At 29.4% G+C, this 18,653-nt stretch overlaps 1 protein-coding gene across 1 annotated transcript in view; it reads left to right on the forward strand.

Annotated features, from left to right (window-relative positions):
• LOC131805906 (cAMP-specific 3',5'-cyclic phosphodiesterase, isoforms N/G-like) overlaps window positions 1–18,653 on the forward strand; it is a 77,323-nt gene that overhangs the window by 26,602 nt on the left and 32,068 nt on the right. The window contains exon 3 of the mRNA XM_059129669.1: window positions 2,169–2,345. Within this exon, the coding sequence (XP_058985652.1) occupies window positions 2,169–2,345 (177 nt within the window). The remainder of the gene's footprint in view (window positions 1–2,168; window positions 2,346–18,653) is intronic.

Genomic DNA, 18,653 nt, shown 5'->3' on the forward strand with positions numbered 1-18,653 from the left:
AACTTGGATTTTTAAGAATATTTTTCCAAGGACCAAACGACCATTTAAGCAAGGATTTTTAAGAATATTGTTTCAAGGACGAATTGACCACCCAAACGTGGATTTTTAAAAATGTTTTTTCCAAGGACCAAACTTTGATTTTTAAGATTTTTTTCCAAGAATAAACTGTGGATTTTAAGAATTTTTTCTAGGGACCAAACGTGGATTTTTAAGAATTTTCTTCTCAGTTTGGATTTTTAGGAATTTTTTCCAACTGACCATTCAAACGTGCATTTTTAAGATTTTTTTCCAAGAACCAATCGACAATTTTTAAGATTTTTTTCTGAGGATCAAACGTGGATTTTTAACCAATTTTTTTCACAGGACCAAACGTAGATTTTTAGGAATTGTTTTCCAACTGACCATTCAAACGTGTATTTTTCAGAATTTTTTCTAAGGACCAACCGAAATTTTTTTTAAATTTTTTCTGAGGATCAATCGTGGATTTTTAAATTATTTTTTCCAAGAACCAAACGTGGATTTTTATGAAATTTTTTCTAAGGACCAAACGTGTATTTTAAGAAATGTTTTCCAACTGACCATTCAAACGTGCATTTTTAAGAATTTTTTCAAGGACCAAACGTGAATTTTTAAGATTTTTTCCAAGGACCAAATATGGATTTTTAAGATTTTTTTTCTGAGGATGAAACGTGGATTTTTAAATAATTTTTCCAAGGATTAAACATGGATTTTTAAGACTTTTTCCCAGGACCAAACATGGATTTTGAAGATTTTATTTCCAAAGGATTTTATTTAAAATGACCAACTGACCCTCCAAACATGGATCTTAGGAATTATTTTCCAAGGACCAATTGACCATCTAAACGTTGAATTTAAATATTTCATTCGAAGAAGCAAACATGGATTTTTAAAATTTTTTTTCCAAGGACCAAACGGGGATTTTTACGATATTTTTCTAAGGACTAAACGTAGGACCAAGGATCCAAGGACCAAGGATGGATTTCCAAGGACCAACTGACCATCCAAACGTGGATTTTTAGGAATATTATTATTCAAGGACCAAAGGTGGATTTAAAAAAAATCAAGGATCAAATGTGGATCTTTAAAAAGGATTTCTAAGAATATTTTTTTAGGACCAATCTGGATTTTTAAGAATAATTTATAAGATTATTAAGAATATTTTTTAAGGATCAAACGTGGATTTTATGAATATTTTTTAAATATTATTCAAGGATTTTTCAGAATACCTTTTCAACATAAAATACTTTTTCAAGGATTTTTAAGAATATTTTTTCAAGGACCAAAAGTGGTTTTTTAACAATATTTTTTTAAGGATTTTTAATCAATCAATCAATAATTTTTCAAAGATTTTTAAGAATATCTTTTAAATGAAGATTTTTAATAATATTTTAAAGGACCTATCGGGGTTTTTTCAGGATAATTTTTCAAAGGTTTGCAAAATACATTCTCAAAGATTTTAAAGAATAGTGTTTCAAGGATTTCTAGGAACATGTTTTCAAGGATCAAAAGATTTTTAATATTACTTTTTCAAGAATTTTTTAAAAAAATATTTTCAAGGATTTCTAAGAATATTTTTTAAAGGACCAAACGAATAATTTTTTAAGGAATTTTAATAATAGTTTTCCAAAGATTATTGAGAATATTTTTAGGGGACAAATCAAGGATTTTTATAAATATTTTTTTAAAGTTTTTTAAAAATATGTTCTCAAGGATTTTTGATAATTGTTTTAAAGGATTTCTGAGAATGTTTTGTCCAACGTGGATTAAGGAATATTTTTAAAGCACTTGTAAGAATATGTTTTCAAGTTATAAAGGAACATTTTGCAGTTTTTCAAGGATCAAAGCTCAAAGAACAAAAACTGTTTTTTAAGAATCAATTTTCAAATGGCAAAGACTTAGAATTTCGAAGTTCTTAAAAAAAATATTTCATTGAAAAACAGACCAAGATTTCGTATTGATAGAGTGTACCTATTTTACCACTATTATTTTTAATAAACTTTAATCAGTTTTTTATGACCTAACATTAGATCAATATTTGTCACTAGCGCCATCTATATCTCAAATTTTGAATTATTGACAACTTCATTTTTGTTCTTTTCTTGTAATTCTCTTTAACTAATTGTATATTTCTCTTCCTCTCTTTCCAGTTTCGATGTAGAAAATGGCCAAAGTGCTCGATCTCCGCTCGAGGGCGGTTCACCCAGCGCCGGTCTGGTCTTGCAAAATCTTCCACAGCGTCGCGAATCGTTCTTATATCGTTCCGATTCTGATTTTGAAATGTCACCCAAATCAATGTCCCGCAATTCAAGCATTGCTAGTGAAAGGTAAGTCAAGACAAATTTCCTTTACAAATTTTTTGTGTTAAAAAATTGATCAAAATTAAATAAAACAAATTTAATTAACTAAAAATTATTAAAATAAATATTTAACTAAAAACGAAATTTAAATAGCTTAAAATAGATTTAAATAGAAATTACTGCTTTAAAATGAATTTGCTTTAATTTTGGGTTAATTTATTTTATTTTTATAGTTATAGTATAGTAAAAAGAATATTTATTTATTTATTTTATTTTTTAATTATTTTTTTATTATTTTTAATAGTTATAGTTTTATAAAAAATATTTATTTTTTAATTATATTTTTTTTTAGAAATATATAATATATTTTTGGTTTTTTTTATATTTTGTCATACATAAATGTTGCATTGTTCTGACATTTTAAATGGCCTGCTCTGTTGGATTTTTGGTCATGATTGCATTTTCCCCCATTCACGAATTTTTCACATTGTCCCCTGTTCGTCCCAGCAAATGTTCCAATTTTTTTAAATACACATTTTGCTTAGTTTCACTGCCACGCCCCCCCATGTCCAGTTTATGATATTTTATCCGACACATTTTTTGGGTAAATATTTTCCAAGTTTTTTGGAATTTTAATTGAAATTCGGAATTATTAATTAATTATTTTTATTATTAAAGATATGTTTAATTCTTAAGCGGATATATGACCTTGTGATTATAAGGTTAAATTAATATTTATAAAAATGTGAAGTGAAGAGTGTATATTTAGGGGAATTTTTATACGAGCTCATAAACCCCTAAATCTTCTTTGGAGTACTTGGTACCATAGCGAGCGCCATTTTTTGAAAATGGAAAATATCCTGTCGACGTGTGCCAAATAATGAGTAAGTCTCAGGTCACGAAGTCCCAGGATAATTTTTTTTGTGAGCAGAACAAATATAGGTACAGGGTGAGATAAAAAAACCTACAACAAAGTCAAACGCCATAATTTTTACATTTTTTTTTTAAATTTTATTGAATGAAAGCAAAAAAAAATGTCGGAAATAGCATCAAATTTTAGAATAAGTTTAGATTTGTTCGAATTGGTCACCTTTGGTACGAATTATGGCCTTCAAACGGCCAATGAAACCAATGTCACACGCGGCCCGAATGTTGCTCTGGGGTATTTTGACCCATTCTCGGCGAAGCGCTTGCTTGAGGTGATCGCCACTTTGGTATTTTCTAGTGCCAACCTTACTTTCCAAATACTCCAGACACAATAGTCCAACGGATAGGTATCCGGAGGTTTTGGTGGCCATTGTGCCGAATGGAAATGAAGCGAGGAACCTCATTTTATGACCATTCTTGGGTGGCGCTTGCTGAGGGCGATGGTGCTGAGTCCTGTTGGAATGTCCAAGGTCTGTGGCCAATGCTTTAATACACCCTCCAGAATATTTTCGCAATGATATTCGGCATTTATTCTAATGCCATGGTCGATTAATACGAGCAGATAGCGGCCATCGGCTGTTATGACGGCCCACACACACCATCACCATGGCTGGCGCTTGAGTTCTGGTGGCCAACCGAAGGTGCATATTTTCAGCTGACCTCTTTGGCGAGTAACACGATTATTTTGTTTGTTTACAAACTGCTGGACAACGAATGTTTTCTCATCGGAGACGGAGAAAACCAAATTCGGCAGTTCACCACTTTCGGCCAAGCGAAGCAACTCTTTAGCTCTTTTGAGTCTATTTTCTTTCTTTTGCGGCTTTGTAAGTTCTTGCACTTTTTGGAGAATCAATGGCTTTACCCGAGCTCATTTTCCAATATTTGCCGAATGGAATATTGCGATATGTCCAGCTCACGAGCCATTTTTCGGCCACTGCGACTCGGGTTTCGATCAAGTCGCTTCTTTACTTTTCGAATCATTTCTGCTGATGTTACTGGTTTCGTCCGTCCACTTCCTTGACCTGGGTCGGGCAACGCTACCAGTATCACAGTAAAGAGCGATGGTACGAGACACAAAGATTTATTCACATTTAAATGCTGCTGGAGTGCTCTAACGATAGCCACTTGTGGTTCTCCAGCCAAATATAAAGAAATCACACTATCGCGCTTGAATTCCATCACGAATAACTTTTTTTCTGGAAAATTCTCACCAAAATGCTTTTGTGTGCTTGTAAACAATGCAATCAGCTGCCACTGGAATAATTTTAACAGCTGTCGGACGAGTGACTTAGAAATGACAGCAGTCTGAAGTTGGTTGCAGTTTTTTCATCTCACCCTGTATAGTATTTTGTCAGCCATGTCAAATATCCTGCCATTCTTCGTTACAATAATTCAATTGCGGGCATAAGAGGCCCGCAACGAATCAATCTGATGCTATTAAATTTTGATGTAATTAAATAAATCCGAAATCAATGAAAAATATTTGAAAAATTCAAAATGAAATAAACTATAAACTATTTTGTTATTTTTGAAATGATCTACACACTCACACACACGAAAATAATGGCAGCTGCAACTTGTGAACATTTTTGCAGCTGCATAAAGAGAAACCACAAATTAAAAGTTATTAACCAAAGCGCAACAATTTTCGAACACCCCCACTCTGACCCTCAGCAACAGCGAACAATCACGCCAACGAATTCGCACTTAAATTTATGAGATTTTTGTTAGTTTTTTCAAACATATATACACACACATACATGTATATATATTTTTTTTTTTTGTAAAAGGCCAACCAACCAGCCAAGCGTCAAGCCAAAACTCATTAGCAATAAAATTAAATATTTTACGTTTTTGCCAGTTGGGTGTGCTTTTGATACGAGAAAATAAGCTCATAAAAATTGTTGTAATGCGAAAAAAAATCAAAACAAATAGAAAAGCAACAGAAAAATTTGTATTTTTTTTTTTTTTTTTTTTTTTTTTTTGTAAACTAGTTAGTTACATATATTTTTGTTTGTTGAAATTTAGAGATTTGTTTTTGGCCGGCCAAAAATGGGAAATATTTTTAATTGTGGCACAATAAATTATGACAGCGATTTTATGGAATTTCTACATGACTGGAAATTTGGAAATAGAAATACTTGTAAATAAAAAAAAACCGATACCTGTTGGCCCGCAAAAAAAAATCAGAAAATTCTGATTTCGTACTCCTTGGCCAGGTATTTTTAAAAACCCCCGATTTATTTGCCTATTTGTCCTTAAATAAATCTGAAATTTATAATTCTATTTTCCCCTTAAAAAATAAAATTGCTAAGTTATTGTTTTATTTGTCCTTGAAAAATATTTTAAAAAACCGCAATTTTATTTTGGTATATTTGTCCCCCAAAAATATTCCCAAGAATCTCTGATTTTATGTCCATTAACCTTTAAATTTTTTTTTAAGAATCTTCATTTATATTTTTTGTAGGTTTTGCAAAATATGGTTCAAAATCTACGTTTAGTTGAGTTATTAGACCTAGAAAGCAATTTTTTTAAATTCACGTAGGTCCTTTAACATATTATCCTTTGATCCATAAATAAAAATACTATTTCTATACATTCGTCGATCCTTCGATCATTGACAAATAGTATTTTTATATCCACGCTTGTTAAAAAAATATATTTGTCAATATTTGAAAAAACACTTTTGGTCTTTAAAAAAAAATATCCTTTAAAAATCCATATTTGGATGGTCCTTGAAAATCTATATTTTTAAATGCACATTTCGAAGATCTGTTGGACTCTGAGAAAAGCCTTCAAAAATACACATTTGGATGGCCCTTGGTCCTTTAAGAGTATGTCATAAACCCTGGAAAATAGACTTGTTAGAAATTATTCTTCTTATAAATCCATTTTCGTCCTAGAAAAAAACTCCTTTATCCTTCAAAATATATTCCTTAAAAAAACACGTTTGGAAGATCTGTTGGACCCTGAAAAATGCCTTCAAAATACACATTTGAATGGCCCTTGATTCTTTGAAAAACATATGATAACCCCTGGAAAATAGACTTGTTAGAAATTATTCTTCTTATAAATCCATTTTCGTCCTAGAAAAAAACTCCTTAACCTTCAATAAATATTACTTAAAACAAATTATTTCATCCTTGAATATATTGTTTTAAAACATCACGTCTGGTCCTTAAAAAAATCTAAAAATTCATAAAAAAAAAACATTTTTAAAAAGCCTCGTATAGTCCTCGAAAAAATATTCCTAACCACAAAGCTTGGTCCTAGAACAATTTTGTTAGAATTCCTCGTCTATGAAAATGTAGTTCTTGATACATATTCTTAAAAATTCACGATGGTTGAATGTCCTTCTTAAAAAATATGAATGTCCTTCTTTGGATGATCTTCTGGTCCTTGAAAAATATTATTTAAAAATCCTGTATTGGATGGTCTTTTGATCCTTGAACATCTTTTTTTGTAATGCTGGGCTGGATGGTATTTTGGTCCTTGAAAAATACTCTTTAAAAACTATTCTTAAAATACTCTTTAAAAACTATTCTTTAAAAATCTACATTTGGCTGGCCTTATAGTCCTTAAAAATTATTCATTAAAAATTCGCGATTTGACGGTATTTTGGTCCTTGAAAAATTTTTTTTTAAAAATCCACGTTTGGATGGTATTTTAATCTTTGAAAAATATTCTGTAAAAACGACGTTATTTTAGTCCTTAAAAAAAATTTTAAAAAATCCAGGGTTGGATGGTATCTTGTTCTCTGAAAACTATTGTTCAAAAATCCAGATTTGAATACTTATTTGATCCTTAAAAAGTATTCTTAAAAAATCCACGTATTAGTCCTTGAAAAATAATCTTCAAAAATCCACCTTTAGATGGTCTTGTGATCCTTGAAAAATAATCTTTAAAATCCCCGTTTTAGTCCTTGAAAAATATGCTTAAAAATCCACCTTTGGATGGTCTTGTTATGCCCTTTGGTCCTTAAAAAATATTCTTGAAAATGCAAGTTGAATGGGCTGTTGGCCCTTCTAATATATTCTTTGAAAATCAAGCCTTGAATACTCATTTGATCCTCGAAAAATATATTTTAAAAATTCACATTTGGACACTCATTTTGTCCTTGAAAAATATTCTTTAAAAATTCACGTTTTTTCCTTGAAAAATATTGTTAAAAACTCCAATTTTGTATGGTATTTGATTCTTAAAAAATAATCTTTAAAAACCCGAGGATGAATGTAAAAAATCTACGTTTGGTTCTTGAAAAATCATTTTTAAAAAATCCACGTTTGGTCATTAAAAAGTAATTTTTAAAAAATTCCCGTTTGGTTCTTGAAAAGTCTTTTTTAAAAAATCCACGTTTGGTCCTTAAAAAGTCATTATTAAAAAAATCTACGTTTGGTCCCTGAAAAGTGTTCTTTAAATATCCAAAAAATTATTCTTAAACATTTTCAGTTTGTTCTTGATCAATTCTAAAAAACTCACGTTTGATTCTTAAAAAATATTCTCAATACATTCCCATTTAGTCCTTAAAAAGGTGTTATTTTAAAATCCAGGTTTAGTCCTTAAAACTATATTCCTTAAAACTCCACAATTTGTGCTTGAAAATATATACTTAAAATCTACATGTGGTCCCTGAAAAAAATCATATTTAGTCCTTGAACTAATATTCTTAATATTCCGGGTATAGTTCTTGTATAAACATTCTTAAAATATTAATAAACTTCCACGTTTGGTCCTTGAAAAACATGGTCTTCAAAATCCCTGCTTGAATGATCTGTAGGTCCTTGAAAAAATTTTCTAAATATTTGATTGGTTTGGTAATCCTTGAAAATTATTGAATGAAATTCCTCTCCATGTCTCAATTACCAATACAATTTCATGCTGCATTGTTATTATTTTGATGGATTTAAATATTTATTGAAAGAAAATACCAAAACCGTAAATTGGAATAATAGAATTTTCCCCCATCCGTCGAAGTGCTTTATTGACAGCGAATGGATGAATGAATATCTGTGGCTACTTTTGCAAATTTATTTCAGACAAAAACAATAATAATATTATTATTAGGCCTTGTCATTCGTCAAATTGTTAAAATTCTCGGGTGAAATACAAGAATCGAGAACAAGAACAATTGTTGTTGATGACTTTGTTGTTATTGCCATAGTATTTAATGGTAAACAGACAAAGGCAGAGAAATGAAAATATTTAAATAATAAATTCAATTTAACCACAATTGCAAATGTAAATAACCAACAGCAACAACAAATGGGGAATGGGATAATGGAACAGGGGCTATAAAATATAATTTAAAAAATTAATGAAATTAAAATTAAAAAATAAAAATTGAAATTATTTTTATTTATTTATTTTTTTGAATATTTTTATTTATTTATATAATTTCTTTGAATTGTCACAACCATATTAAAAATTGTGTATAAGAAACCTGCGCCTAGCCACCTCTAGGCCTATTTTTTAAATCCTCGCCCATTCATGTCAAATATTTTTTATTTTTAATTTAATTTTTTTATAATTTTTTTATACAAACATTTAAAAACTCTTTTTTAATAATCTACACAACAAACACCACAAATTCTATAACAATATTTTTGTTAAAAACAACGACTTTGTTAAGAAAAAGTATTTTGAAATTGTAAGCCTAGGTCGAATATGTCTTAAGAAGACTCTTAAAACTTAATAGTAGGCCCGATAATTCTTAAAATTCATTAAAAATATTAAAAAAAAAAACCAACCAAAACTTTTTAAAAACAAATTTTTAGAAAATTCAATTCAAGGGCTAATATTTACAAAAAAAAGTTTTTGATATAAATCTGCATAAAATTTTTATTAGAAAAAAACTTAAAGTAAAATAAAAAAAAAAACATAAAAAAAATGAATCCACGACTGGAAATTAAAAGAACATAGAATAAATGAATCCACGACAGGAAATTAAATATATATATATATATATATATATATATATATATATATATATATATATATATATATATATATATATATATATATATATTTAATTTCCAGTCGTGGATTCATTTATTCTATGTTCTTTTTTTTTTAAATTTTACTTTCCGTTTTTTATATATATATATATATATATATATATATGTTGTCTAAAACTATTTTCAAAAAATCCACGCCTGGAAATTAAAAAGGAACTATATGTTGTCTAAAAATATTTTTAAAAAATCCACGCCTGGAAATTATAAAAATATAAAATATATTTTTTAACGTCTGGAAATAAAAAATATATGTTATCTAAAAATATTTGTAAAAATCCGCGCCTGAACATTATAAAAAAAAATATTTTTAAAAATCCACGCCTGGAAATTATAAAACAAATAAAAAATATTTTTAAAAATCCTCGTCTGGAAATTATAAAACAAGTAACAAATATTTTTAAAAATCCGCGCCTGAAAATTATAAAAAAATAAAAAATATTTTTAAAAATCCACGTCTGGAAATTATAAAAACATAAAAAATATTTTTAAAAATCCACGCCTGGAAATTATAAAAATTTTTTTTTAAAAATCCTGGAAATTATAAAAAATATTTTTAAAAATCCACGCCTGGAAATTATAAAAAATAAAAATATTTTTAAAAATCCAGGCCTGGAAATTATAAAAAAAAATTTTTTTTAAAATCCTGGAAATTATAAAAATATTTTTAAAAATCCTGGAAATTATAAAAAATATTTTTAAAAATCCACGCCTGGAAATTATAAAAAATATTTTTAAAAATCCACGCCTGGAAATTATAAAAAATAAAAAATATTTTTAAAAATCCAGGCCTGGAAATTATAAAAAAAAAATTTTTTTTAAAATCCTGGAAATTATAAAAATATTTTTAAAAATCCTGGAAATTATAAAAAATATTTTTAAAAATCCACGCCTGGAAATTATAAAAAAAATAAAAAATATTTTTAAAAATCCACGTCTGGAAATTATAAAAAAATAAAAAATATTTTTAAAACTCCACGTCTGGAAATTATAAAAAAATAAAAAATATTTTTAAAAATCCACGTCTGGAAATTATAAAAAAATAAAAAATATTTTTAAAAATCCACGTCTGGAAATTATAAAAAAATAAAAAATATTTTTAAAAATCCACGCCTGGAAATTAAAAAAAAAAATTTTAAAAATCCTGGAAATTATAAAAAATATTTTTAAAAATCCTGGAAATTATAAAAAATATTTTTAAAAAATCCACGCCTGGTAATTATAAAAAATATTTTTAAAAATCCACGCCTGAAAATTATAAAAAATAAAAAATATTTTTAAAAATCCACGCCTGGAAATTATAAAAAAAAAAAATTTTTAAAATCCTGGAAAATAAAAAAAATTTTAAAAATCCTGGAAATTATAAAAAATATTTTAAAAATCCACGCCTGGAAATTATAAAAAAAAAATTTTTTTAAATCCTGGAAATTGTAAAAAATATTTTTAAAAATCCACGCCTGGAAATTATAAAAAATATTTTAAAAATCCACGCCTGGAAATTATAAAAAATATTTTTAAAAATCCACGCCTGGAAATTATAAAAAAATATTTTTAAAAATCCATGCCTGGAAATTATAAAAAATATTTTTAAAAATCCACGCCTGGAAATTATAAAAAATATTTTTAAAAATCCACGCCTGGAAATTATAAAAAATATTTTAAAAATCCACGCCTGGAAATTAATAAAAAATATTTTTAAAAATCCACGCCTGGAAATTATAAAAAATATTTTTAAAAATCCACGCCTGGAAATTATAAAAAATATTTTTAAAAATCCACGCCTGGAAATTATAAAAAATATTTTTAAAAATCCACGCCTGGAAATTATAAAAAATATTTTAAAAATCCACGCCTGGAAATTATAAAAAATATTTTAAAAATCCACGCCTGGAAATTATAAAAATATTTTAAAAATCCACGCCTGGAAATCATAAAAAATATTTTTAAAAATCCACGCCTGGAAATTATAAAAAATATTTTTAAAAATCCACGCCTGAAAATTAAAATTGCTATTTGTTATCTAAAAAATATTTTCAAAAAAATCCATCCCTGGAAATTATATGTAGTCTAAAAATATTTTTAAAAAATCCACGCCTGGAAATTAAAAATGCTTTTTGTTATATAAAAAATATTTAAAAAAAATCCATCACTGGAAATTATATGTAGCCTAAAAATATTTTTAAAAAAACCACACCTGGAAATTAAAAACAAATTAAATGTTGTGTAAAAATATTTTAATCCTTGAAACTCTTCCTTTAAAATCCACGTTTTTGTCCTTAGAACATTTAACAATTTTTATTTTCGTATGTTCTTTTCGTTCTTGCAAAATGTTTTTTAAAAATCCCGTGTTGAGTGGTCTTTTGAATCCACGTTATTTAAGAATACACGGTTGAAGGTCCTTAAAAAATGTTTTTTTTTTAAGAATTTACGTTTTGATGGTTGAAGGTCCTTGAAAAATGTTGTTTAAGAATCCACGTTTCAATGGTTGAAGGTCCTTGAAAAATGTTCTTTAAGAATCCACGTTATTTAAGAATACACGGTTGAAGGTCCTTAAAAAATGTTTTTTTTTTTAAGAATTTACGTTTTGATGGTTGAAGGTCCTTGAAAAATGTTGTTTAAGAATCCACGTTTCAATGGTTGAAGGTCCTTGAAAAATGTTCTTTAAGAATCCACGTTTTGATGGTTGAAGGTCCTTAAAATTTTTTCTTTAAGAATCCACGTTTCAATGATTGAAGGTCCTTGAAAAATGTTCTTTAAGAATCCATGTTTCAATTGTTGAAGATCCTTGAATTTTTTTCTTTAAGAATCCACGTTTCGATAGTTGAAGATCCTTGAAAAACGTTCTTCAAGAATCCACATTTCGATGGTTGAAGATCCTTGAAAAACGTTCTTCAAGAATCCACGTTTCGATGGTTGAAAGTCCTTGAATTTTTTTTAAGAATCCACGTTAGGTGCTTATTTTGTTTAAGAATCCACGTTTAGAGCTTGACTTTTTTAAAGAATCCACCTTTGGTGCTTTGAAAACATTTTTAAAAATCCAAGTTTTCGATGGTTGAAGGTCATTAAAAATTTTTTTAAGAATTCACGTTTCGATGGTTGAAGGTCCTTGAAAAATGTTCTTTAATAATCCACGTTTCGATGGTTGAAGGTCCTTGAAAAGTGTTCTTTAAGAATCCACATTTCGATGGTTGAAGGTCCTTGAAAATGTTTCTTTAAGAATCCACGATTGGTGCTCGAATATTTTTTCAATAATCCACAGTTGGTGATTGAATATTTTTTTCAAGAATCCACGTTTGGTGCTTTGAAAACATTTTTAAAAATCCAAGTTTTCGATGGTTGAAGTCTCTTGAAAATGTTTCTTTAAGAATCCACGTTTCGATGGTTGAAGGTTCTTAAAAATTTTCTTTAAGAATCCATGTTTGGTGCTTGAAAATTTTATCTAAGAATCCATGATTGGTGCTTTAAAAACATTTTTAAAAAAATCCACGTTTCGATGGTCTTTTAATCCTTGAAACATAATCTTTAAAAATCTACGTTTCGATGGGCTTCTGATCCTTGGAACAATTTTTCAAAATCCAAGTTTAGATGCTCTTTTGGTTCTTAAAAAATATTCTTTTAAAATCCAAGTTGGGTAGTCTTTTGGTTCCTGAAAGTACCCCGCCAAACCCCTTGTTTTGGTCCTTAAAAATTTTCATAAAAATATTTATTTTTGGATGCTCTTTTGGTCGTTGAAAAATATTTTAGAAAAATCTGCGTTTGGATGCCCTTTCGGTCCTTGCAAACTATTCTGCAAACATCCACGTTTGGGTGGTTTTTTGATCCTTCAAATATATTCTTTGAAAATCCAGCTTTGGATACTAATCTGATCCTTTAAAAGTATTCTTTAAAAATCCATATAAATGTTGTCTGAATTATTTTTAAAAAATCCACGCCTGGAAATTATAAAAAAATGTATGTTGGATGAAAATATTGAAAAAAAAAAACACTGTAAGTTGCCTAAAAATATTTTTAAAAATTAAAATCCTGGCTAAATTGTTATCAAAAATATTTAAAAAAAATCGTTCCAAAAAATTTCTTATAATGTGTATGTGTGTGTTTTTATTTATGAATTCCGTGTTTACACACTTTATCCATTTGTCGTATCATAGACATACACCTCTACATACAAACGGTGTAACGAACACACATTGACCTCCAATCAACCACTGTGTAACCAAGTTTTATAACCTTTTCGGAAGACTAAGCAACCCTACTTCAGCTCCTGCTGGGCGGTTAAGCTACTAACTATGGCTAGCCAGCCATGAATGTAGGGAGACGAAGAACACAAAATAAGCATACAGGATTTTGGCATATAAGAAGAATATTCTATTGTGTAATAGTTTTTTTTTTTCCTACCGAGAAATAGTTGGCACACATCAGCCAACTACTACCACCACTACTGGCCCGGTTGGTTGGCTGGCACCACTACTGTATTTATACTTTGTTAAGATGTCCTCTGTGACAACAACTAAATAGCCTTTGGCATCAAAACATTTCACTTTAGCAGGTCGTTGTGTATGTAAATGTGTGCGTGTGTGTGTGTTTGTATGTTACAAGGTAAACAAACAAACATTCATAGTGAAATGTGTTCGTAAGTGTGTGTGTGACTACGTGTTGTAACACATGTGTGAATTTCTTAACAAAAAAATAGAAAAAAAAACACTTTTTTGTGTTTGTGTTGGTTGCCCACTTTTTTTTTTTTTTGCTAGTTGTTGTCGCATCATATCCTTAGCCCCTATCCAGTCAGTCAGCCATCCATCCATCCAAGCAAGCATTTTCATTCATCCATCCATCCATCCATCCATCCATCCATCCGTCCAAGTACTCTTGTTCTTCTTCTCATATTGCATTATTATGCTTCTCAAGGCGCCACTCAAGCGTTCATAGGCTTTTGTGTTGCCATTTGACACCATTTTCGCTTAGAGAGAAAATCTTGTTATCATTTTAAGCACCACACTGCACACTGCACACACACACACATGCACTCTCACTTACACATGGCCGTCCATAATCACCACTACATCTTATGACCCAGTCAAGTACTTAACGACGAGGGTGGTTTTGGAATCAAGAGGTTACTTGGCAAAGCGTTTTTTGGTTTTTGATTTAATTGAGCTTTGATCCACTTTTTGGAAATGTAAATATAGTCAAGGACCCCTAAATAATTTAAAACAGTTACAAGTGAAAAAGGATATTTTTCCAATTGAAGAACACCAATTTTTTCCATAATTTCGAATTATTTGGGCTTAGTGTAGATTTTTAAAACTATTGTTTTGAAAAATATTTCGCTTGGATTTTTTAAATTATTTTTTTAAAAGTATTTGACAAAGGTTGCATTTTGTTTTAAATATTTTAAAATAAATATAATTGGTGGACATACACTTATATCTTTTGAATACATTTTAAAAAATATGTTTCCTAGATTTAAAAAATTTTTAAATATTTTTGGAGGAAGTGGGTTTTTTCAAATAAATTTATATTTTTATAAATAATAAAAAAATATTCAAAATTTGGACCTACTTGTAGATTGTTGACAAAAGTGGAATACTTTTGTTAATATTTTTAAGACGTTGATTTTTGAAATAACAGTACCAAAAAATGTTGAGCTGGGTGGCTGGCTTTACTTTTTTAAAGTTTGATCAAGGTTGGATTTTTTTAAATATTTCTTATATTTGGCCATAAGTTCCACATTTCCACAACTACCTCCATACTTTTAACGCAGACACCAAACTCCATATCAAATTTTGTGATTCCAGCCTTATCCCTTCACCAAATACCAAATTAGTACTTATTTTATACTTTTTTGTACATGGTGAGATGAAAAAACTGCAAACAACTTTAGACTGCTGTCATTTCTAAGCCACTCGTCCGACAGCTGTTAAAAATATTCCAGTGACAGATCATTATATTGTTTACAAGCACACAAAAGCATTTTGGTGAGAACTTTCCCGAAAAAAAGGTATTCGTGATGGAATTCAAGCGGGATAGTGTGATTTCTTTATATTTGGCTGGAAAACCACAAGTGGCTATCGTTATCGTAGGCTGGCCTTGGTGATGTTGTGGACCGTCACAACAGCCGATGGTCGCTCTCCGCTCGTATTAATCGACAGTGGCATCAGAATAAATGCCGAATATTATCGCGAAAATATTCTGGAGGGTGTATTAAAGCCTTGGGCACGCAAACATTTTGGCCGCTGACCTTAGACATTCCAACAGGACTCAGCACCATCGCACTCAGCACGCGCCACCCAAGAATGGTTACAAAATTTTGTTCCTCGCTTCATTTCCAGTGCACCAAATGGCCACCTAAATCTCCGGATACCAATCCCTTGGACTATTGTGTCTGGAGTATTAAGGAAAGCAAGGTTGGCACTAAAAAATACCAAAGTGTCGACCACCTCAAGCAAGCTCTTCGCCGGGAAAGGGCCAGAACACCGCAAAGCAACATTCGGGCAACGTGTGACGGTTTCATCGGCCGTTTTAAGGCCGTAATTCGTGCCAAAGGTGACCAATTCGAACAAATCAAAACTTATTCTAAAATTTGATGCTATTTCCGACATTTTTTGCTTTTATTCAATGAAATTTAAAACAAATGTGAAAATTATGGCGTTTGACTTTGTTACAGTTTTTCTTATCTCGCCCTGTATGTCTAGGAGTGGATTTTTTCTAATTATTTTTCCAAAAAATTGGGTCTAGGCGTAAATTTTTTTTGCTAATTATTTTTCAAAAAAATGGAACTAGGTGTGGATTTTTTAAAATTATTTTTCCTAAAAATTGTGTCTAGTCGTAGTTTTTTTTCCAAAAAAAAAATAGTCTATCCGTGGGTCTAGGCGTAGATTTTTTTCTAATTATTTTTCGAAAATAACTGGGTCTTGAGGTGGATTTTTTAAATTATTTTCCCCGAAACATTGGGTCTAGATTTTTTTAAATTATTTTTTAAGAAAATTTAATGTTGTCACGGATTTTAACAAAATTATTTAAAAAAGTTGGATCAAAAAAATGGGTCTAGGCGTAGATTTTTTAAAATTTAAAAAAAAAAAATTAAAAAAACTTAAAAAATTAATATATTTTTCCAATAAAGGGGTGTAAGACTGGGTCTTCGGGTAGATTTTTAAAATTATTTTCACCAAAACATTGGGTCTACGCGTAGAGTTTTTTAAATTATTTTTTAAGAAAATTTAATATAGCCATGGATATTTTACATGTTTTTTTAATTAAGTTTTTAAAAAATTGGATCAAAAAATGAGTCTAGGCATAGATTTTTTTAAATTTTATTGAAAAAAATGTGCGTATGCGTGGACTTTTTTTAATTGTTTTATAAGAAAATTTAATATAGTCGCGGAGGAAAAAAAAATGTTTTTTAATTTTGTTTTAAAAAAATTGGATCGAGAAATGGGTCTAGGCGTGGATTTGTTAAAATTTTATTTCCAAAAATTTGGACCTTTGCAAGGATTTTTTTAAATTTTATTCCCAAAAAAAAACTTAAACCAGTAAAGAAAGTCTTCAAGTCCGGCGGGGCCGACTTTATGATACCCTACACCACTTTGCTAATTAAGTAGAGCTCCACATAACAATTAAAAGTTCTTATGGGAGAATTCAATCATACACGCTATGATTATAATTATAATTTAAAGTTCAAAGGACTAAATATGCCGAAGCATTTGTATCTTTATATTCGGAATTGTATTGCCCATTTGGTGCGAAATTAATTTGAAATCGGATAAAGATATATATGGGAGCTATATCCAAATCTGAACCGATCTCGATAAAATTTGGCAAAGATATTTCTGAGCTGTATTTGATATATTTCCCTGAATATCATTGTTACGGAGTGCATATTACGGTTGTGGGTAACAAATATAACAAATCGGATGAACAATATATATGGAAGCTATAGCTATATCTGAACCGATCTTCACCAAATTTGACATACTAGCTTCTGGACTCAATTCGGTCGTAAGTGCCAAATTCCATCCCATTTGGAAAAATATTAGACGTTTGGTGCAAAATAAAAGGTAAATCGGACGAATGTGTATATGGGAACTATATCCAAATCTGAACCGATCTCGATACAATTTAGCAAAGGTATTTCTGAGCTGCATTTGATATATTTCCCCAAATATTGTTGTTACAGAGGTCATATTACGGCGGCGGTGGACAAAAATAACAAATCGGATGAAAAATATATATGGGAGCTATAGCTATATCTGAACCGATTTCGATCAAATTTGGCACACATTTGGCAAAATTCCATACAATTCGGGCTGATATTACACGTTTGGTGCACAATAAAAGGCAAATCGGACGAAGATATATATGGGAGCTATATCTAAATTTTGACCGATTATCTCCAATTTCAATAGGGTTCGTCCTTGGGCCAAACAAAAGATCTTTGCAAAATTTCATCTGGATCGGGCAATAAATGCGACCTGTACTTTGTTTACAAAAACACATGGACAGACGGACGGACGGACAGACGGACGGACGGACATGCATAAATCGACTCAGAATATGATTCTATGCAGATCATCAAAAGGAACTATGGGTCTATCTCGTTTCCTTCTGCCTGTTACAAACAAATGCACAAAGACATAATACCCTGACCACCTTGTGGTGTAGGGTATAAAAATTAATATATTTCTCCAATAAAGGGGTGTAAGAATGGGTCTTGGGGTGGATTTTTTAAATTATTTTCCCATAAAATCGGGTCTTGGCGTGGATTTTGTTAAATTATTTTGTAAAAAAAATTTGATATAGCCATGGATATTTTACATGGGGTCTAGGCGTGGATTTGTATTTTAATTTTATTTTCAAAAATTTTGATCAAAAGATTGGTCTAGGCGTAGATTTTTTACTATTTAATTTTTAAAAATGTACTTGAATTTTTTTCAATTGTTTTATAAGAAAATATAGCCGTGGAGGAAAAATTTTTATTCATTTAATTTTATTAAAAAAAATTGGTTAAAAAAATGGGTCTAGGCGTGGATTTCTTTAAATTTTATTTCCAAAAATTTGGGTCTTGGCAAGGATTTTTAAAATTTTATTCCCAAAAAAAAACTTAAAAAATAAATATAAATTTTTCCAAGATAGGGGTGTATGACTGGGTCTTGGGGTGGATTTTTGAATTGTTTTCCCAAAAAATTGGGCCTGGGCGTAGATTTTGTAAAATTAGTTTTTAAGAAAATTTAATGTAGCCATGAATTGTTTAATTAATGGCGTGGATTTTTTTAATTAAGTTTTAAAAAATGGGTCTAGGCGTAGATTTTTTACAATTTTATTTCAAAATGGACGTGCATTTTTTAATTGTTTTATAAGAAAATTTAATATAGCCGCGGAAGAAAAAAATTTGTTTTTTTTT

Source organism: Musca domestica, unplaced genomic scaffold, assembly GCF_030504385.1.
Source record: "Musca domestica strain aabys unplaced genomic scaffold, Musca_domestica.polishedcontigs.V.1.1 64, whole genome shotgun sequence".
Lineage (NCBI taxonomy): Eukaryota > Metazoa > Arthropoda > Insecta > Diptera > Muscidae > Musca > Musca domestica.